General features: G+C 44.5%; 1 protein-coding gene across 2 annotated transcripts in view; it reads left to right on the top strand.

Moving 5' to 3' along the window:
• Window positions 1-1,448: 1,448 nt before the first annotated feature.
• Window positions 1,449-23,205, top strand: part of kifc1 (kinesin family member C1) — a 44,877-nt gene continuing 23,120 nt past the window's right edge. Inside the window, exons 1-6 of one of the 2 annotated variants that reach the window (XM_068025924.1) lie at window positions 1,449-1,608; window positions 3,419-3,562; window positions 4,721-4,835; window positions 6,125-6,199; window positions 10,934-10,990; window positions 11,529-11,742. In XM_068025924.1, coding sequence (XP_067882025.1) covers window positions 1,480-1,608; window positions 3,419-3,562; window positions 4,721-4,835; window positions 6,125-6,199; window positions 10,934-10,990; window positions 11,529-11,742 — 734 coding nt within the window. In that variant the 5' untranslated portion in view covers window positions 1,449-1,479. The remainder of the gene's footprint in view (window positions 1,609-3,418; window positions 3,563-4,720; window positions 4,836-6,124; window positions 6,200-10,933; window positions 10,991-11,528; window positions 11,743-23,205) is intronic. The other variant, XM_068025925.1, reaches the window with a different exon arrangement.

Here is a 23,205-nt window from a genome sequence, read left to right as displayed (position 1 = left end):
GGATACTAACTATAATCCCTCAGATTAATATTCCAGTAATATTATTAAATACAAAAGGAATTTTATGATTGAATTTCCATTGGAAGATAATTGTCACCCCGATCGAAAATCGGGCAGAGTATAAAATGTGCTGCCAATTCGTTATTGTCATTCATTTATATGACTGACCAGCGAGCAGCTGAGGGGAGGGAGTGTCGAGGCCTGGAGCGAGTTGCCAAGGGGATCGAACTCCAGCCTCAAAGTCTCCAATTCAGTCACGTCCTCCAGTCGAGTAGGGGGCTGGATACCTGATGACGCTGCAGCACACATGCGCGAAGAATGACCAGGCGCAGAGATGCGATGACATCATCCCGCACATGCACCACTTAGTCCTGGCAAGATGTAGCTGCACCTGTGCACATCTTGGCACACTCTGACGTCAGCGGTCCACTGCGTGATCAGGAATCACTTTGTTCCTACATTGCAATAGTCACTATGCGTCACCATTAGTTTGTTGGTTGTAAAGTGCTTTGGTTTGTCTGGTGCAAGTCTGTCTTTCTTTCCCCAATCCACACCAGCAATTTATCCAACTGTCCCTGGCTAGTGGCCCATGACCCTTCACATATTCAACAGTCATTGCATACGGTCCTAAAACCAAAAAGATCAGACCAGATTTTAACAAATTGATCTTATTACGTGGAAAGAGCAGTTCAGGATGCTGATGTAGGGAACACATTAGCAGTTTGAGCTAATACGACCATACAAATTAGGAGCAGGAGTAGGCCACTCGGCCCTTCAAGCCTGCTCCGTCATTCAATAAGTTCATGGCTGAACTGATTGATTACTCCACATTTCCACCTACCCCCGATAACCTTCCACCCTCTTGCTTATCAAGAATCTATCTACCTCTGCCTTAAAAATATTCAAAGACTCTGCTTCCACTGAGTTTTGAGGAAGACTCACGACCCTCTGAGAGAAAACATTTCTCCTCATCTCTGTCTTAAATGGGTGACCCCTTATTTTTAAACAGTGACCCCCTAGTTCGAGATTGTCCCACAAGAAGAAACATCCTTTCCACATCCGCCCTGTCAAGACCCCTCAGGATCTTTTATGTTTCAATCAAGTCGCCGTTTACTCTTCTGAATTCCAGCAGATATAAGCAGAGCCTGTCCAACCTTTCCTCATAAGACAGCCCGCCTATTCCAGGGATTAGTCTAGTGAACCTTCTCTGTACTGTCTCCAACACATTTACACCCTTCCTTAAATAATGTTCGTCACTGTATAAATCCCTCAAATGGGACCTGTGTCATGTTGCCATGCACAGAAGTACTTCTGTGACTTTTTTTTAAAAAAGGCTGCAGTACCCCTGGAATATCCACACATTAAATCATTTCTGGGCCCTTGGGAATTGTCTGGCACCACCCTCCATAATTTAAAGGTACCACATAAGTGAAGGTGACGCTGAAACTGTGTTTTTGCTTTTGGCAGCGTTCCCCTTTAATGGATCAGAACCTGAATGGGAGCAAGGTCATGGCTGCAGGTGAACTGAACCTACCAGGGTTGCGGCAGCCCCTGCATGTTGCACAGCCCACAGCAAAGAAACGCAAAGTGACAGAGGACACTGCAGAGGTGAGTCGCGCAGTCAGAGGAAGAATTCCTGACTCTGATCCTAGATAAACTGCAGGCCTTCACTGCAACCTTGTGTTGTGTTGGGTCACAAAGGACCAACGCTAGTGATGGGTGCATGATATCAACAAGATTGCAGAGTTCAAGAGGAAACTGGCGAGGCAAGGCTGAGCTGATGCTGGGGTTGAAAGGAAGATGGAAGAGGTGGATGAGAAGATGATTTGAGCCTTTCTGCATTGTGGAGGTGAATGAAGGAAACATGTAGAATAGCAATGGGCGCACAAGGGATACTGCAGAGTTAGAGCTATGATGCCTGATCGTCAATCCTCTTCGCAACTGATATATGGAGTAGATTATCTGAGCTGGTCATTATGTGGAAACACAACACCCTCCTTCCAATCAACATTGGATACCAGGAAGTAATGTGTTGACTTCTAATCTTGGACTTTTAACTGTCTAACCCCATCTGCCTCTCTCACCTCTATGACCTTCCTTTAAACCCACCTTTTTTTTGATCAAAGTTTTAGCCACCCTTCCTTTGGCTCAGCATCTGTTTATTTCTGATCATTCTCCATGAAATGCTTTGGGACATTTGTCTACATTAATGGTTCTACCATAAATGCAAGTTGATGTTTAAATGTGGAGTGTATTAACCCATGTGATGTGCCAGGAAAACCTCGGTAAGTCTGATCCACTGAGGCAGAAGAAATGCTTTTGCAAAGCTGAAGGATACTGTGTTCAGATCCTGAACTTTCTTTTCCAATTTATCCCTCCATGCTGTATCAGACAAGGGCCATCAGTGATGTGCTAGACACTGTGAATCTCCATGAGGAAATAACTTGTTGAATGATTTTTAAAAAAAGTTTAATCATGTTTAGTGCTACAGTGACGAGAACGTTATCCTTGCGGGCTCGCATTTGTGTTTGTACCGCAGTCCCATATGGTTAATTGACTCCTAACGCATGCCGTTTATAATGGAGTATCTCCTGCATCAGCTACAGCCAATGTGGCTGCGATTTCCACAATGGAAATGCTGTCTGTGACTGGACTGAAATTTGGTTTTTGGTACTGGTTGAGGAAAGTATCTGTACTAACTTGAGAGTACTGCATATAAAGGGAAAGGAATAATGGAATGTAAGCATTTTTTCAATTCAATTCAAATGCCATCATCTTTTTGGAAAATTATATATATATAAAAAACACTTCTGGAAGCAATAAAGGAAAAGAAGCACTCTTGCTTACCAATTTAGTCTACAAGTTGCAAACTGTTTTCTCCTGCACAAGGCTTTAGCTACGCCTTTGCTTTATTGCTGTTTTGTCTGGCAGTGACAGCCTCCTCAATCTAGGAGAATTGAGGGTATGTATTGACCCCTAGAATGGGTCTCCCTTCATTCCCAACTAGGTGGCAAATTTACTTAGATCTGGGCAAGTGAAAGCACTCAACAGAGGACAGGACCTGCTTGTGAATGGCTGAAACTTGGGTGGGGGGAAAAAACCCACAAGGTCCTTCACGGTTAAATCACTGCATCACTATCACTGTAACGTGATATGGGAAACTTGGGAAGTGCAACTGCATCATTCACAAATACCAGTCATTAAAATGAGACCATGTAGTTACCATACAACGTAGTTTTTACCTTTACACAAGGGAATTCCATTTTTGGAGTCTCTGCTGCTCCTGAAAATACCAAGATAATCAATGGGTTTCCAGACCCTTGGTCCCAAGTTAGCAACAGTAGCCGATCCGCTCTTGGTAGTTTTAATGTAACACGTGGGTGCAGGTGACGCTGAAACAGTTGCTCGCTTTTGACAGCGCTCTCCTTTAATGGATCGGAAGCCGAATATCGAGGCGACTGTGGTTAACGGTGACAAGAACCCATCTCGGTGCCAGCGCTCACGTCTTCCACAGCCTTCACTGAAGAAAATGAAGATGACTACAACGGTGGACAGCACAGATGTGAGTCCCTCCCAGTGGCTGTGTGATCATAGACTTGGGAATAAACTGGGAAGGGGGCGGGGGGGTTGGGGGTGGTGGTCAAAGCCTATAAACAGGACAAGTAAAAGTCGACATTACAGGAGGAGAGGAAGATTCAGAAGGGAGGTTCTGAGAAAGTGAATAGGATAGTGTGCGTGGAGATTCGGAGGAATTCGAGAGCCTCTGCTGAATTTTCAATGATGGATATCGACCGAATGAACTCTTGTGACAAAAGCAATCGCTCCCATTGAAATTGTTTAATCCACATCAGATACCAGGAAGCAATGGACTGTCCTAAACCTGGAGCACTAACTGTTTAAATAGTCCACTTTCCTTGGTTTATAGCTCCTTGAAGGTATCTGTTTACACAATGATGTAGCTGACATCTGAACTCATCCACTGTGCTTAGCGTGCTAGAAGTTGCTGCAATCTTTTCACCTTCTATCTCGCCTTCCCTGCCCAATAGTGTGCATTCATATTCATCTGCACAAAATTGCCCATCCTTTTCCCCCTTAACTGAGGGAGTGATGAGAAAGCAGCCACAAACCCTGACTTCATTGGAGCAATACTTCCTTGAGACATCATTGATCCCGACACCTGCTCCCTGCCACCACCAATTGTCCACCCTGCAGCTGCTAACTGGTATCTCTGCTCACTTGACGCCCCACCAAAAGGGCGGAAAGAATTTACTTTTATGTAGCTTCTTTTCATCTGAGTCAGAAGTTTGTAGGTTGAAACCCCACAGTGCGTACTTGAGCTGCAATTTAAACTGACACTTCAGTGCAATACTAAGGTGGTGGCCATCTTTCAGCTGACCTGTTAAACCACGACCCCCGCAAGTGGATGGTAAAGATCCAAAGGCACTATTCATACAGCAGTAGAGGAGTTCTTGGGAGGATGGAGCTTATCTGAGTAAACACATTTAAAGTTAAACTGCCTCATTTTAAACTCACATTGATGACTGAAGTGTTCTTTCAAATTGAGGATTGTTTTGAGAACTTCAACTAGATTTGGGGGTAGTGGGGGGGGTGCACATATCTGCATTTATTTTTCTAGATCTTGTGTTGCTAGCACTGATCGACAGTAAAGCCAGTTGTGGTTTCCTTTGAGTGATAATGAGGTGTAATTTTTCTTGTTTAGCTGGCCATGGTTGTGAAGAAGTTTGGCAACAGCAATGTAGTCTGCAACACTGCATCCAGCAACAACAAAATGATGTCAAACAGGTCCTTGATGGGGGTGAGGAGTCAGTGTGGAGGTACGTGACCTGTGCCTTGTTTCAGTCTTGACAATCGAGGCAGGGTTTTTCATCCTCTTCACGTTTTCTTTACAGTCCAATTTAATTACATGCTGTCCACCTACCAAATCCTTACTGAGGAATTGCTGTGAAGCCCACTGAGTGCAACTTAATAGTGGATGGGTTCCCCTCTTGAATATTGGACAGATCAATGATGAGGCTGGCCTAGAGCATGACATATGCCAAGGAATGCAGTTTGCTCTGGGTTGCCCCTAAAACCTAGGCATTTCTGTTACAGAAAGAGCAAGTTAGTGAGTTAATCCTGCTCCATGTCTCAGTTGGTGACTGCAGAGGTCAGGGAGCAGATTTCTTGTTGCATCCTGGTCTGATCACGGCTGGATTCCTGAGCCCGTCTCCCTTGCACATCTCTCCACATGACCATGTTCATAATGCCACAGCCCACATATTCTCCCTCTCGTCACCCAGTCCTTTTGGCTTTGGTGACTGCTCGACAAGCCCAATCAAGTTAATTTCTTTGCAATCCTTCTATGACCTCTCTCCAGCCACTCACCTTACATGTGACTTTGTCCCTAGTCCTCCACTCCACCTGGAGTTAATATGCTGCTACCTTCTGGCATTCCCTTGATGTCTCCCTCTATCAGAAATTTTTCACCAAGTCCACCCTAACCCTCAGTTTCCACTCCCCAACCCCTGCCCCCATCCTGCTCAGTATTTCCTCTTCAGTGTAGAACACTCTTTGCCTTCCTGCAAATGGGCTATTGGGCAGACTCTGGGAACAAGGAAGACTGGCTGATGGGCTGAGTGTTTTTTGGGAAAGGATTTCTGATGGATGGAATGATGCATTGGCTCACAATCTTGCCTCTGGGACCTGTTTGAATCTGGCTGAGACTGAGGAAATCAGTTCTGTCAAATGATGTTCAGATAGTCTTGAGGTCCACAGCAGAATGTATCCTGATAATAATTGAGCATGTTGTTTGGTGTAACTGAGGATAGGTCATGGGGTGGGGAACTGGTGCGGAGTGGATGAGAACAAATCGCCAAATACCCAGTAGATCCAGCAGCATCTGTGGAGAGAGAAACCGAGCCAACGCCTCAGGTCTGTGACCCTTAGATGATTGTGATACGCGTGTCTGGGGTGTTTGCTGAAAGTTAACCATCACCACAAACATCATTCTGACCTGAATCACTTGCTTACAACATATTCCTGGGAGCCAGCTCTGCTGAACTTTCTAGTTTTGCAATGAATGGATGTATCTCTCTTTAAAACTGCACTGTGTCCTTTTCTACAGCTCGACTGGCGAAAGCCGTACAAGGGGTGGGGACTAGAAGTCAAACTGTGAACTCTGCCGCCACTGTAGCTGGAGGTAAGTGCGTTTCCTGCCTTGCATTTTCCAAAGCAAAGAATAATCTGTTTAAACCAGAGGGCATGGAATTAAATCTCCAATGCAACCAAACCCATGTGAATTAACGAATAGTTTAACCTACTGCATGGTTAATTCACATAACATATAGCTGCAGAGCAGTAGAACCATAGAACAACTATGGCACAGAAGGAGGCCATTCAGCCCATTGTGTCCATGCCGGCCGAGAAAACTAGCCCCCCAATTTAATCCCACCTTCCAGCACCTGGTCCATAGCCTTTCAGGTTACAGCACTTCAGGTACATGTCCAGGTACCTTTAAAAAGAATTGAGGGTTTCTGCCTCCACCACCATTCCTGGCAGCAAATTCCAGACACCCACCCATCATGTCCCCTCTAATCCTTCTACCAATCACCCTAAATCTGTGCCCCCGGTAACTGACCTCTCCGCCAGGGGGAACCAGTCCTTCCTGTCCACTCTGTCTAGGCCTCCTCAGCTCCAGGGAAAACAACCCTAACCTATCCAATCCTTCCTCATAGCTGCAACTTTCAAGCCCTGGCAACATTCTTGTAAATCTCTTCTGTACTCTCTCCAGAGCAATTATGTCCTTTCTGTAATGTGACCAGAATTGCACACAATACTCCAACTGTGGCCTAACCAGCGTTTAGGACTTGTCCACCTTAATGCCTTTTAGAATACCCAACACTTCCTCCCTCCTTATGCCGACTTGACCTAGAGATATCAAACATCTGTCCCTAACCTCAACATCCGTCATGTCCCTCTCCTTGGTGAATACCGATGCAAAGTACTCGTTTAGAATCTCACCCATTTTCTCTGACTTTCCTCCTTTGTCCTTTAGTGGGCCAATCCTTTCTCTAGTTACCCTCTTGCTCCTTATATATGAATAAAAGGCTTTGGGATTTTCCTTAACCCTGTTTGCTAAAGATATTTCATGACCCCTTTTAGCCCTCTTAATTCATCGTTTCAGATTGCGCCTACAATCCCGATATTCTTTCAAAGCTTCGTCTTTCTTCAGCCGCCTAGACCTTATGTATGCTTCCTTTTTCCTCTTAGCTAGTCTCACAATTTCACCTGTCATCCATAGTTCCCTAATCTTGCCATTTCTACCCCTCATTTTCACAGGAACATGTCTCTCCTGCATGCTAATCAACCTCTCTTTAAAAGCCTCCCACATATCAAAAGTGGATTTACCTTCAAACAGCTGCTCCCAATCTACATTCCCCAGCTCCTGCAGAATTTTGGTATAGTTGGCCTTCTCCCAATTTAGCACTCTTCCTTTAGGACCACTCTCGTCTTTGTCCATGAGTATTCTAAAACTTACGGAATTGTGATCACTATTCCCAAAGTAGTCCCCTACTGATACGTCAACCACCTGGCCCGGCTCATTTCCCAACACCAGGTCCAGTATGGCCCCTTCCCGAGTTGGACTATTTACATACTGCTCTAGAAAACCCTCCTGGATGCTCCTTACAAATTCTGCTCCATCTAGACCTCTAACACTAAGCGAATCCCAGTCAATGTTGGGAAAATTAAAATCTCCTATCACCACCACCCTGTTGCTCCTACAGCTTTCCATAATCTGTTTACATATTTGTACCTCTATCTCATGCTCGCTGTTGGGAGGCCTGTAGTACAGCCCCAACATTGTTACTGCACCCTTCCTATTTCTGAGTTCTGCCCATATTGCCTCACAGCTCGAGTCCTCCATCGTGCCCTCCTTCAGCACAGCTGTGATATCCTCTTTGACCAGTAATGCAACTCCTCCACCCCTTTTACCTCCCTCTATCCCGCCTGAAGCATTGGTATCCTGGGATATTTAGTTGCCAATCATGCCCTTCCCTTAACCAAGTCTCAGTAATAGCAATAACATCATACTCCCAGGTACTAATCCAAGCCCCAAGTTCATCTGCCTTACCTACTACACTTCTTGCATTAAAACAAATACACCTCAGACCACCAGTCCCTTTGCTTTCATCATCTGCTCCCTGCCTACTCTTTCCCTTAGTCACGCTGACTTCATTATCTAGTTCCTTACAGGCTTTAGTTACTACATCCTTACTCTCCACTGACCTCATTTGGTTCCCATCCCCCTGCCACATTAGTTTAAACCCTCCCCAACAGCGTTAGCAAAAGCACCCCCAAGGACATTGGTTCCAGTCCGGCCCAGGTGTAGACCGTCCAATTTGTAATAGTCCCACCTCCCCCAGAACTGGTCCCAAAAATCTGAACCCCCTCCCTCCTGCACCATCTCTCAAGCCACGCATTCATCCTGACTATTCTTTCATTTCTACTCTGACTATCACGTGGCACTGGTAGCAATCCTGAGATTACTACCTCTGAGGTCTTACTTTTTAACTTGGCTCCTAACTCCCTAAATTCTGCTTGTAGGACCTCATCCCGTTTTTTACCTATATCATTGGTGCCTATGTGCACAACGACAACTGGTTGTTCACCCTCCCCCTTCAGAATGTTCTGCAGCCGATCTGAGACATCCCTGACCCGTGCACCTGGGAGGCAACATACCATTCGGGAGTCTCGTTTTCGACCACAGAACCGCCTATCTACTCCCCTTACAATCGAATCCCCTATGACTATAGCCCTTCCACTCTTTTTCCCGCCCTTCTGAACAGCAGAGCCAGCCACGGTGCCATGAACCTGGCTACTGCTGCCTTCCCCTGGTGAGCCATCTCCCTCAACAGTATCCAAAACAGTATACCTGTTGTGGAGGGAGATGACCGCAGGGGACTCCTGTGCTGCCTTCCTGCTCTTTCTCTGCCTTTTGGTCACCCATTCCCTTTCTCCCTCAGCAATCCTAATCTGCGGTGTGACCAATTCACTAAACGTGCTATCCACCCGAGATGCAAAATACACTGGGTCCGGAGGGACACGATGTTCAAACCTCTGGATAAGGGCGGAAAAAATTTACCCAACGTCACCCTCATCCTGATGATCACCTTCGTGCATCAAGCTGTGCGTAGACCCCCAGTACACAAACACCAAGTGTCACTACGTGCTGAGGTTTATATCTGTCCCCGGTGTTGCGAATGATGGGTCTGGTCACATTGCTGCGGAACGCGCCATCTAGTTGGACAGTGACGTGCCACCTATCCTTCGTGGAAAGGTTTGTGCGGAAAAACACCTTTGACCACCAATCCATCAGGCAGTGGTCTGCACGTAATGGCCTAGAGGCCCTACAGGGAAAAGGAGATGGTGGATCCTGTCGGATGGTTTCCCGGGCAGATTGCCAAAATCATCAGGCAAAATGCCTCATCACCAGAACTTTCAAACAAGCACCAAGACGTAGCTTGGCTGGTGGTGGGAGGGGCCCTCCCTGTCTGATCCTTCCTGCATGCCCGGAGTGTCTCAGCCTCTGCACGCTGCCTTCGAAGTGGCTGTGGTGAGGAAAAGACTGTTGCCCACCTCCTGGAATGTGCCTTTGCGAAGCAGGTGTGGAAAGAGATGCAATGGTTTTTGTCGAGGTTCATCCTAAGCAGCTCTAACACAGCAGTCTGTGCTCAACGGGCTGTTCCCAGGGACCCACACCAAGATAAACATCAACTGCTGCTGGAGGACTATCAATTCGGTGAAAGACGCTCTTTGGTCTACCCGAAACTTGCTGGTCTTCCAGCGCAAAGAGTTGTCCACGACCGAGTATTGCAGACTGGCACATTCCAAGGTCTAGGACTACGTGCTGAGGGACACGCTAAAGCTTGGGGCAGTTGCTGCAGAGGCTCAATAGGGAAAGACCACTGTGTAAGGTCCCCCCGCCATAGTGAACTGAGGGGCTGGACCTGTGGAAAACCCCTTGGGCTGTATACACCAAATATGGTTTTGTTGTAAAATGGAATGGAAGGATTGTGAGGTAACTCCCTCCTGAGTTGAAGAAAACTGATTTTCTTTGCACTTTCTGAATGTCAACTTGGTACTGTTTTGCAATGTATTTTTTTTTTTTACAGATTTTATGAATAAAGTATATTTTTGGGGAAAAAATTTACATGCTGGTTAAAAAAGTTCTCTTGAATATAGTCCAAGAATTTTGTCCCCTCCGTGTCCCGTACACTGTTTGTTTTCTAGTTGATATTAGGGTAGTTGAAATCCCCAACTATTATTGCCCTATGGTTTTTGTATTCAGAAATTTGCCTAAATATTTGTTATTCTATCTCCCTCCCACCATTTGAGGGCCTATACTACACTCTCAGTAATGTGGCTGCCCCTTTTTATTTCTGAGCTCCACCCATATGTTTTTGTTTGATTCATTTAGCATATCATCCCTCAAAGCTGTTATTGATACCTTAACTAATAACGCTACACCCCCTCCTTTTTTTTTTTTAATCCCCCTCTATCCTGCCTGAAAACTCTATTTCCAGGGATGTTGGGATGGAACCTCACTTACAGCAGGGCCTTGTTCCTTCTGGAAGGGTGAAGGTGCTCTAACATGTGAGTTAGTAATTGAAGCATTCTAGAAGTACTGGTGACTGCTTGGTATTGTAGCCCCAAGTGTACAAGATGTGGAGTGAGAGAGAGTAAGGGGCAGAAACTAAAACTGCAAAGAAGCTTGATGTCATTTTGAGGCCCTATAACTTCATTTTCATCTATTCAAACTGCAGGCTGGTAATGAACCTTTCTGATTTGCATGTGTAATTTGTTCATTGTATTTCTGTACAAACCTGATACATGCTATTCCCGCCATTCATTCCTCTTAAATACTTTATTTTAGTTATAGGAAAGAAGCCAAGAGCAGCAGTGACTGCACCCTCTGCGATCCAAGCAGCAGGTAAAGTACTTGGTGTCTAATGCTCTCAATACAGGGCTGACCTCTTGGGAGGGGGACTGCCCCTAATGTAATTCAAAAGCATGTTTGGAGACAATTAATGTTGGACTAAGATATTAACTCTGTTATCATCCGAAGGAAAGGTTAGGGGGACAAACTTCACTATAGCCTGCAGGTCTAGTCGGTTTGTGTCCACCTGTTTAGTTTAGCAGAACTTACTTTAATGTAGCAAAGGGCACTGTGTTGCCCAGCGCTGTAGGTTAAACTGATGGATAGTTTTTATCTAAATTCTATGTTCTCCAATTCTGACATACTAAAGTTGCACCTTCATGTTTCATAGCCCATGAACCTCTGCATCACATTAATGCAGTAACTTGTGCCTAAAGCTATTTGATTTTTTTCTCTATACCAGCAAATTGTTATATTTTGTAAACTTGCTTTGTTTTGTAGTTGCATAGACAGGTCACCAAACAGACTTTCATTGCTGATGTTGTTACATTATAAGAGGCAGCTAACCAGTATTGTCTTCCTCTTCCAACAGTTGGCTCCAAGAAGCGCCCAGCTTGGGATTTGAAGGGCCACCTTAGTGACCTGAAGTTGCAGCTGGGCAACATGAAGACACTGATGTCGGAGTACACAAGCAAGCTCGAGGTCTCGGAGCTGCAGAGCAGGCAACTTCAGGAGAGAATGGATCTGAGAGGCAAACAGCTGGATGCTGCCAGCTTGCAGATCAAAGACCTGCAAAGCAACCTACAGTAAGTAAATAAAAGCAAAATACTGCAGATGCTGGAAATCTGAAATATAAACAAGAAATGCTGGAAATACTCAGCACGTTTGGCAGCATCTGTGGAGAGAGAAGCAGAGTTAACATTTCAGGTCAGTAACCCTTTATCAGAACTGGCAAAATGTTAGAAATAATTGCTTTTAAGCAAATAAAGCGGAGGTGGGGCAAGAGATAACACAAGGCAAGGTGTTGATAGGATAGAGGGTCACAGAGAATAACTGACCAGAAGGTCATGGAGCAAAGGCAAACGGTATGTTAATGGTGTGCTGAAAGGCAAAGCGTTAGTGCAGGGAGGGTGTTAATTGACAGAAAAATGAATAGCCCTTGCCCAAAGCATAAACATGAAAAACACAGTGGGTAGGCATATAGTTTTAAAAAAAAAAAGAATGATGAAACAAACTAAAATAAAATAAACAAATGATAAAGAAAAAATAACTAAAAATAAAAAGGGGCGGCCCGTCATGCTCTGAAAAACTAACCTGCAGTAAGTATTGCACTGCATCAGTAATAAATAGCCGGAATTAAGTTCGGGGTTGAACTGCAGCAACAACGCTTCTTAAACACAAAATTTTTTGTGTGGCTCACAGCATAGTTTCGCTTCATTTGGGCAGGGGGGCAGAGGGAGAGGAGGTTGTCCCTGTTAGTTATCCTCAACTATCAACCATGATTGGTACGCTTCCTAACAAAACTGGCCAGACTTGTGCCAGCCCTGTTGGTATTTCTTTGGGAGGAGGTTGGAGGAGGAGTGGCACTTGGGAGATGATTGTCCACTGTCATTCCAGAGTGCCAGATTAGTCAGTGAGTGGCCATGTTGATCTGAACAAATGAATTAAATTCTGGGAGTACGCAGCAGGTCCGTCAGAATGTGTAGCAAAAAGCAGGTTGCAACGAAACATAGAAAATAGGAGCAGGAGTAGGCCATTTGGCCCTTCGAGCCTGTTCCACCATTCATTATGATCATGGCTGAACATCCACCTCCATAACCTGTTCCTGCTTTCCCCCCATATCCTTTGAGCCCTTTAAACCCAAGAACTATATCCAACTCCTTCTTGAAAACATACAATGTTTTGGCCTCAACTGCTTTCTGTGGTAGCGAATTTCGCAGGCTCACCACTCTCTGGGTGAAGTAATTTCTCCTCATCTCAGTCCTGAAAGGTTTACCCCGTATCGTTAGACTATGACCCCTGGTTCTGGTCTCCCCCACCATCGGGAACATCCTTCCTGCATCTACCCTGTCAAGTCCTGTTAGAATTTTATGGGTTTCTATGAGATCTCCCTCACTCTTCTGAACTCCACCGTATATAATTCTAACCGACTCAATCTCTCCTCAGACGTCAGTCCCACCATCCCAGGAATCAGTCTGGTAAACCTTTGCTGCACTCCCTCTATAGCAAGAACATCCTTCCTCAGATAAGGAAACCAAAACTGCACACAATATTCCAGGTGTGGCCTCACCAAGGCCCTGTATAATTGCAGCAAGACATCCCTGCTCCTGTACTTGAATCCTCTCGCTATGAAGGCCAACATACCATTTGCCTTTTTTACCGCCTGTTGCACCTGCAAGCTTACCTTGAGAACATCCAGATCTCGTTGCATATTCCCCTCACTCAGTTTATAGCCGTTCAGATAATCTGCCTTCCTGTTTTTGCTACCAAAGTGGATAACCTCACATTTATCCACATTATACTGCATCTGCCATTCATTAGCCCACTCACTCAACTTGTCCAAATCACCCTGAAGCACCTCTGCATCCTCTGCACAACTCACCCCTCCCACCCAGTTTTGTGTCATCTGCAAATTTGTAGATATTACATTTAGTTCCCTCATCTAAATCATTAATATATATTGTGAATAGCTGGGGTCCTAGCAGCGATCCCTGCGATACCCCACTAGTCACTGCCTGCCATTCGGAAAAATACTTTTTGTTTCCTGTCTGCCAACCAATTTTCTATCCATCGCAATACACTACCCCTAATCCCATGCGCTTTAATTTTACACGCTAATCTCTTATGTGGGACTTTGTCGAAAGCCTTCTGAAAGTCCAAATAAACCACATCCACTGGCTCCGCCTCATCAACTCTACTAGTTACATCCTCGAAGAATTCTAGTCGATTTGTTGAACATAATTTCCCTTTCGTAAATCCATGCTGACTCTGTCCGATTCTACTACTTTGATAATGGACTCTGGAATTTTCCCCACTACTAATGTCAGGCTGACTGGTCTATAATTCCCTGTTTTCTCTCTATCTCCCTTTTTAAATAGTGGGGTTACATTAACTACCCTACAATCTGTAGGAACTGTTCCAGAGTCTATAGAATCTTGAAAGATGACCACCAATGCATCCACTATTTCTAGGGCCACTTCCTTACGTACTCTGGGATGCCGACCATCAGGCCCTGGGGATTTATCGGCCTTCAATCCCATCAATTTCCCCAACACCATTTCTCTACTAATGATTTCATTCAGTCCTTCCCTCTCACTAATCCCTGTGCTCCCCAACATTTCTGGTATGATATTAGTGTCCTCCTTTGTGAAGACAGAACCAAAGTATGCATTTAATTTGCCAGCCATTTCTTTGTTCCCCATAATAAATTCCCCTGTTTCTGACTGTAAGGGACCTACATTTGTCTTCACCAATCTTTTTTTCTCTTCACATACCTATAGAAACTTTTACAGTCAGTTTTTATGTTCCCCGCAAGCTTCCCCTTCTGAATCAATCCTTTGGTCCTCCTTTGCTGAATTCTGAACTGCTCCCAATCCTCAGGTCTGTTGTTTTTCCTGGCAAATTTATATGCCTCTTCCTTGGATCTAATGCTATCTCTAAGCCAAGGTTTGGCTACCTTTCCCGTTTTACTTTTGCACCAGACAGGAATAAACAATTGTTGCAATTCATCCATGCGCTCTTTGAATGTTTGCTATTGCCTATCCACCGTCATCCCTTTAAGTAACTTTTCCCAATCCATCATAGCCAACTCGCACCTCATACCTTGGTAGTTTCCTTTAAGATTCAGGACCCTAGTCTAAGAATCAACTACATCACTCTCCAATTTGATGAAGAATTCTAACATATTATGGTCGCTCATCCCCAAGGGGTCTCGCACAACTAGATTGTCAATTATTCCTTTCATTTTACAATACCACAGTCTAGGATGGCCTGTTCTCTAGTTGGTTCCTCAACGTATTGGTCCAGAAAACCATCCCGTAAACACTCCAAGAATTCCTCCTCTACAGTATTGTGACTAATTTGAGCTGCGATTTGGGTATGTGCCCGTATCAGAAGCTGTCTGTTCATAAGATCATAAGAACTAGGAGCTGGAGTAGGCAATTCAGCCCGTCGAGTCTGCTCCGCCATTCAATACGATCATGGCTGATCTCATCTCTGCCTCAACTCCACTTTCCTGCCCGTTCTCCATAACCCTTCAACCCATTACTAATTAAAAATCTGTCTATCTCCTCCAATTTAATCAATGTCCCAGCATTCACCGCACTCTGGGGTAGTGAATTCCACAGACTCATAACCCTTCGAGAGAAGTAATTTCTCCTTATCTCTGTTTTAAATCTGCTACCCCTTATCCTAAAACCATGACCTCTCTTTCTAGGTTGCTCCACCAGAGGAAACATCCTCTCTACGTCTACTTTGTCAATCCCCTTAATCATCTTTTATACCTCAATTAGATCTCCTCTCATTCTTCTAAACTCTAGAGAGTAAAGACCTAAACTGCTCAATCTCTCTTCATAAGACAAACCCCTCCTCTCTGGAATCAATCTAGTGAACCTCCTCTGAACTGCCTCCAATGCAACTACATCCCTCCTCAAGTAAAGGGACTAAAACTGTACACAATACTCCAGGTGGGGTCTCACTAATGCCTTGTACAGTTGCAGCAACACTTCCCTGCTTTTATATTCTATTCCTTTAGCAATAAATGCCAAAATTCCATTCGGCTTCCTTATTTCCTGCTGTACCTGCATACTAGCTTTCTGAGATTCATGCACGAGGGCACCCAGATCCCTCTGCACTGAAGCATTCTGAAGTTTCTCTCCATTTTAGATAATTCACCTTTCTATTCTTCTGACCAAAATGGATAACCTCACACTTATCCACGTTAAACTCCATCTGCCAAATTTTGGGTCATTCACCTAACCTATTCATATCCATTTATAAATTTCTTTATTGCAACTTACTATCCCTCCTATTTTACTGTCATCTGCAAATTTGGCTATAGTACCTCCTATCCCTGCATCCAAGTCATTAATATAGGTTGTAAATAGTTGGGGCCCAAGGACCGAACCCTGTGGCATTCCACTAGTTACATCTTGCCAACCAGAAAAAGACCCATTTATCCCGACTCTGTTTTCTGTTAGTTAGCCAATCCTCTGTCCAGGCTAATAAATTGTCACTAACCCCATGCGATCTTACCTTGTGTATTAACCTTTTTGTGCGGCACCTTATCAAATGCCTTCTGGAAGTCCAGATATACTACATCTACAGGATCCCCATTATCCACTTCACTTGTTACAGCTTCGAACTCTAGCAAATTAATTAAACACAATTTACCCTTCATGAAACCATGCCGACTCTGATGGATTGCGTTTTGACTTTCTAAATGTCCTGTTATTACTTCCTTAATATTGGATTCTATATGTTTCCCAACGACCGATGTTAAATTAACTGGTCTATAGTTTCCTACTTTCTGTCTCCCTGCCTTTTTGAATAAGGGTGTTATATTAGCTTTTTTCCAATCCACTGGAACCTTTCCCGCATCCAGGGACTTTGGAATATTATAACCAGTGGATCTACTATCTCCACTGCCACTTCCTTTAAGACCCTAGGATATAGGCATCAGGCCCTGGGGACTTGTCTGCCTTCAATCCCAATAGTTTTCTCAGTATCTTTTCCCTAGTGATGATTTTTCTAAAACAAAAACAAGAAATGCTGGAGTCACTCAGCAGGTCTGGCAGCATCTGTGGAAAGAGAAGCAGAGTTAACGTTTCGGGTCAGTGACCCTTCTTCGGATGATTTTTCTAAGTTCCTCTCTTTCTATAACCTCTGCATTTCCTGTTACTATTGGGATGGTACTAGTGTCCTCCACCGTGAAAACAGAGGCAAAATACTAATTTAGTGCCTCCGTCATTTCTGTGTTCCCCTCTATTAACTCCCCAGTCTCATCCTCCAAGGGACCAACATTCACTTTAGCTACACTCTTCCCTTTTGTATACTTATCAAAGCTTTTGCTATCTGTTTTTATATTTTGTGCTAGTTATCTTTCATAATTTACCTTTGCTCTTTTTTTATTACTTTTTTAGTAACCCTTTGTTGATCTTTAAAAGTTTCCCAATCCTCCAGCCTGCCACTGGCCTTTGCAGTATGGTATGCCTTAGTTTTTGTCTTTGTTATCCTTAACTTCCTTGCTTAGCCATGGATGTTTTTTCCCCCTCTTAGAATCTTTCTTCCTCTCTGGAATATATTTTAGTTGGTAGGAATTGAATATCTCCTTAAACATCTGCCACTGCTCATCCCACCTTTTAGTCTTGCTGTCCAGTCCACTAGGGCCAAATCTGCCCTCATGCCTATGTAATTACCTTTGTTTAACTCGAGCGCTAGTGTGGGACTCCAGTTTCTTGCCCTCAGACTGAATTTGAAATTCTAGCATGTTATGATCACTCTTCCCTAGAGGATCCTTAACATTCATTAATCCCACCTCATTACACAATACCAAATCTAGAATAGCCTGCTCCCTGGTTGGTTCCATGACATATTGCTCCAAAAAACAATCTCTAATACCTTCAATGAAAGCTCTCTCAAGGCTACCTTGCCAATTTGATTAATCCAGTCTATATGCGTATTAAAATCACCCATGATTATTGCAGTACCTTTCTTGCAAGCCCCCAGTATTTCCCGGTTTATACTGTGCCCCACTGCAGAGCTACTGTTTGGGGACTATAGAATACTCCCAGGGACTTCTTTCCCTTGCTATTTCTTATTTCTACCCAGACTGATTCTACGCCTTGGTCTCCAGTGCCTGTATCATTTCACAAATGCTGGCTGACTTATGTGCTTCAAGTCAAGAGAATTCTATTTCTCGCTCTCCTGCATTTTTATAATTAGCTCCGTTGAAATGGTTAAATTCAGCACTCTTCCTGTGATTAGTGTTGAGATCAGGTCCAGTTTTTTGGGGGAAAACCCAGTCAGTCAGCACCATTATGATTGGCCTAGCCCCTCCCAATCTCTAATCTCATCCAGCTGGACAACGCACCAAGATCTCTGCACTTCTCGAACTCTGGCCTCTTGCACATCCCCGATTTTAATCGCTCCACTGTTGGTAGCTGTGCCTCCAGGTGTTGAGGCCTGAAGCTCTGCGATTCACTCCCGAAACCTCTCCTCCTTTGAGATGCTCCTTGAGACATACCTATTTGACCAAGCTTTTACCTATTCCAATATAGAAAGCTTAGTTTAAGGCACAAAGAGGCCACTTGGCCCATCGTGTCTGTGCTGGCCGGAAAACGATCCACCTATTCTATTCCCACCTTCCAGCATTTGTTCCGTAGCCCTGCAGATTACGGCACTTGAGGTGCATATCCAGAATCTTTTTTTTTGAATGCGTTGAGGGTCTCTGCTTCAACTACCCTTTCAGGTTGTGAGTTCCAGACCCCCACCATCCTCTGGGTGAAAAATGTTTTTCCTCATGGGCGGCACAGTGGCGCAGTGGTTAGCACCGCAGCCTCACAGCTCCAGGGACCCGGGTTCGATTCCGGGTACTGCCTGTGTGGAGTTTGCAAGTTCTCCCTGTGTCTGCGTGGGTTTTCTCCGGGTGCTCCAGTTTCCTCCCACAAGCCAAAAGACTTGCAGGTTGATAGGTAAATTGGCCATTATAAATTGTCACTAGTATAGGTAGGTGGTAGGGAAATATAGGGACAGGTGGGGATGTTTGGTAGGAATATGGAATTAGTGTAGGATTAGTATAAATGGGTGGTTGATGTTCGGCACAGACTCGGTGGGCCGAAGGGCCTGTTTCAGTGCTGTATCTCTAATCATAATCTAATCTAATCTCATCTCCCCTCTAATCTTTCTACCTATCACTTTAAATCTATGCCCACTCGTCACTGACCTCTCTGCTGAGGTGAATAGACCCTTCACCTCCACTCTATCCAGGCCCCTCAAAATTTTGTACATTTCAATCAGATCACCCCTCAGCCTTCTCTGTTCCAAGGAGAACAACCCCAGCCTATCCAATCTTTCCTCATAGCTGCATTTTTCCAGTCCTGGCAACATCCTCGTAAATCTCCTCTGTACTCTCTCTAGTGCAACTACATTCTTTCTGTAATGAGGTGACCAGAACTGCGCACAGTACTCAAGTTGTGGCCTAACCAATGAGTTATACAGTTCCAGCTTAACCTCCCTCCTCTTATATTCTATACATCGGCTAATAAAGGAAAGGATTCCATATGCCTTCTTAACCACCCTTATCAACCTGTCCTGCTACCTTCAGGGATCTGTGGACATTCACTCGAAAGTCCCTCACTTCCTCTACACTTCTCAGTATTTTTCCTATTAATCGTGCATTTCTTTGCCTTGTTTAACCTCCCCAAATGCATCACCTCACACTTCTCCAAGTTGAATTCCATTTGCCATTTTTCTGCCCATCTGACCAGATCATCAATATCTGCCTACAGCTATCTACCACACAGCCAATCTTTGTGTTGTCTGCAAACTTCTTGACCATGCCTCCTACATTTACATCCAAATCATTAACATATACCACCAAAAGCAAGGGACCCAGTACTGAGCCCTGTGGAATGCCACTAGAAACAGCCCTCCAGTCACAAAAAGATCCGTCAACAATTACCCTTTATTTCCTGCCACTGAGTTAATTTTGTATCCAGCTTGCTGCATTTCCCTGGATCCCATGGGATTTTATTTTTTTTAACCAGTCTGCCATGTGGGACCTTGTCCAAAGCCTTGCTAAAATCCAAGTAGACCACATCAACTACATTACCCTCATCTATCATCTTGTTACTACTTCAAAAAAATTCAATCAAATTGGTCAAACAAGATCTTCCCTTAACAAATTCATGCTGACTATCCTTCATTATCCTGTGCCTTTGAGTGACAGTTTATCCTGTCTCTCAGAATAGATTCCAATAATTTGCCCACTACTGAGGTTAGATTGATTGGCCTGTAATTATTCGGTCTATCCTTCGCTCCCTTTTTAAACAGAGGTATAACATGAGCAGTTCTCCAATCCTCCGACACCACACCTGTATCCAGCGAGGACTGGAAAATGATGGTCAGACCCTCTGCTATTTCCTCTCTTGCTGCTTTTAACAGCCTGGGGTACATTTAGAGTCATAGTTATACAGCACAGAAACAGGCCCTTCGGCCCAATGCACCTGCACCGACCATCAAGCACCCATCCAAGCTAATCCCATTTTCCCGCACTTGGCCTGTAGCCTTGTATGCTATGGCGTTTCAAGTGCTCATCTAAATACTACTTAAATGTTAGAAGTTCCAGCCTCTACCACCCCTTCAGGCAGTGTGTTCTAGATTCCAACCACCGTCTGGGTGAGAAAAATTTTCCTCAACTCCCCTCTAAACCTCCTGTCCCTCACCTTAAATCTATACCCCCTCCACTAAGGGAAAAAGTTTCTTCCTATCTATCCTATCAATGTCCCTCATAATTTTGTATACCTCAATCATGTCCCCCCTCAGCCTTCTCCACTCCAAGGAAAACAACCCCAGCCTATCCAGTCTCTCCTCAAAGCTAAAATGCTCCAGCCCAGGCAACATCCTGGTGAATCTCCTCTGCACCCTCTCCAGTGTAATCACATTCTTCCTATAATGTAGTGACCCAAACTGTACACAGTACTCTAGCTGTGGCCTACCCAGCATTTTATACAGCTCTAACATAACCTCCCCAGTCTTCTGTTCTATGCCTCGGCTAATAAAGACAAGTATCCCGTATGCATTCCTAACCACCTTATCTACCTGTGCTGCTGCCTTCAGTGATCTATGGACAAGTATACCAAGGTCCCTCTGACCCTCTGTACTCCCTAGTGTCCTACCATCCTTTGTATATTCCCTTGGCTTGTTAGTCCTCCCAAAATGCATTACCTCACACTTCTCAATATTAAATTCCATCTGCCACTGCTCCCCCATCTCACCAGCCCAGCTATATCGTCCTGTAATCTAAGGCTTTCCTCCTCACTATCCACGACACCACCAATTTTCATGTCATCTGCAAACTTACTTATCATACCTCCTATGTTCACGTCTAAATCATTAATGTACAATACAAACAGTAAGGGTCCCAGCACCGATCCCTGCGGTACACCACTGGTCATAGGCCTCAATTCGCAAAAACAACCCTTGACCATCACCCTCTGTCTCCTTCCACCAAGCCAATTTTGGGTCCAATTTGCCAAATTACCCTGGATCCCATGGCCTCTTACCTTAATCAATCTCCCATGAGGGACCTTATCAAAAGACTTACTGAAGTCCATGTAGACTACCTTACCCTCATCGACACATCTAGTCACCTCCTCGAAAAATTTAATCAAGTTAGTCAGACACAATCTCCCCCTGACAAAGCCATGCTGACTATCCCTGATTAATCTCTGCCTGTCCAAGTGGAGATTAATCTTCTCTCAGAATTTTTTCCAATAGTTTCCCAACCACTGATATTAGACTCACCGGCCTGTAATTACCTGGTTTATCCCTGCTACCCTTATTGAATAATGGTACCACATTCGCTGTCCTCCAGTCCTTTGGTACCTCTCCTGTGGCCAGAGAAGATTTGAAAATTTGTGTCAGAGCCCCTGCTATCTCCTCCCTTGCCTCACGTAACAGCCTGGGATACATCTCATCTGGGCCTGGGGATTTATCCACTTTTAAGCCCACTAAAACAGCTAATACTTCTTCCTTTCCAATGTTAATATGTTCAAGTATATCACAATCCCCCTCCCTGATCTCTACACCTACATCATCCTCCATAGTGAACACAGATGAAAAGTAATCATTTAAAACCTCACCTATGTCCTCTGGCTCCACACACAGATTGTCACTGGTCCCTAATGGGCCCTACTCTTTCCCTGGTTATCCTCTTGCCCTTAATATACTTATAAAATGCCTTGGAATTTTCCTTTATCTTGTCTGCCATTGTTTTTTCATGCCCCCTCTTTGCTCTCCTAATTACTTTAAGTACCCCTCTGCACTTTCTATACTCCTCTAGGGCCACCACTGTTTTCAGCGCTCTGAATCTGCCATAAGCCTCTTTTTTTTTTTTTTCCTTATCCAATCCTCTATATCCCTTGACATCCAGGGTTCCCTGGACTTTTTGGTCCTACTCTTCACTTTTACGGGAGCATGTTGGACCTGAGCTCTCACTATTTCCTTTCTGAAAGACTCCCACTGGTCTGATGTAGACTTTCCTACAAGAAGCTGCTCCCAGTCCACTTTGGCCAGATCCTGTTTTATCATTTTTGAAATCTGCCTTCCCCCAATTCAGTACTTTTTTATTTTCCGTCCATCTTTTGTCCTTTTCCATAACTACCTTAAATCTTCCAGAGTTATGGTCACTATCCCCGAAATGCTCCCCCACTGCCACTTCTACCACTTGTCTGGCCTCATTCCCTAGGATTAAGTCCAGTACTGCCCCTCCTCTTGTAGGAATTTCTACGTGCTGGCTGAAAAAGCTCTCCTGAATGCACTATAAGAATTCCGCCCCCTTTAAGCCTTTTGCACTGAGACTATCCCAGTCAATATTGAGGAAGTTGAAATCCCCTGCGATTATTACCCTATTATTTTTGCACCTCTCTGAGATATGCCTACATATCTGCTCCTCTATCTCTCCCTGACTGTTGGTTGGTGGCCTGTAGTAGACACCCAACCAAGTGATTGCCCCGTATTTTGTTTTTAAGTTCTACCCATATGACCTCATTTGAAGAATCTTCTAAGATATCATCCCTCCTTACTGCAGTAATTGCTTGATCAACAGTGCAATACCACCTCCTCTTTTATCCCCTCCCCATCACGCCTGAATATTCTATACCCTGGAATATTGAGCTGACAGTCCTGTCCCTCCCTCAACCATGTCTCTGATAGCAACAATATCATAATCCCATGTGCTAATCAACACCCTCAATTCATCTGCCTTACTAGTAGGACTCCTTGCCTTAAAATAGATACAATCCAGCCTTATATTATTTGCTTGAGCCTTAACAGGTCTATATTTACTCTTCCCTCCAGACTGACTTAGTTTCTTTTCTATATTTGATTGTACATCACCCACTGCTGTACCTCCACTCTGTATCCCATCCCCCTGCCAAATTAGTTTAAATCCGCACCCCCCCACCCCCCACAAACCCGCACCACCAGCAAACCTCCCAGCAAGGATGTTGGTCCCGTTCCAGTTCAGGTGCAACCCATCCAACTTGTAC

The sequence above is a fragment of the Heterodontus francisci genome, unplaced genomic scaffold (assembly GCF_036365525.1).
Source record: "Heterodontus francisci isolate sHetFra1 unplaced genomic scaffold, sHetFra1.hap1 HAP1_SCAFFOLD_726, whole genome shotgun sequence".
NCBI lineage: Eukaryota > Metazoa > Chordata > Chondrichthyes > Heterodontiformes > Heterodontidae > Heterodontus > Heterodontus francisci.
Note: the sequence above shows the minus strand (reverse complement) of the source record. Positions and strands in the feature narration are given on the sequence as shown.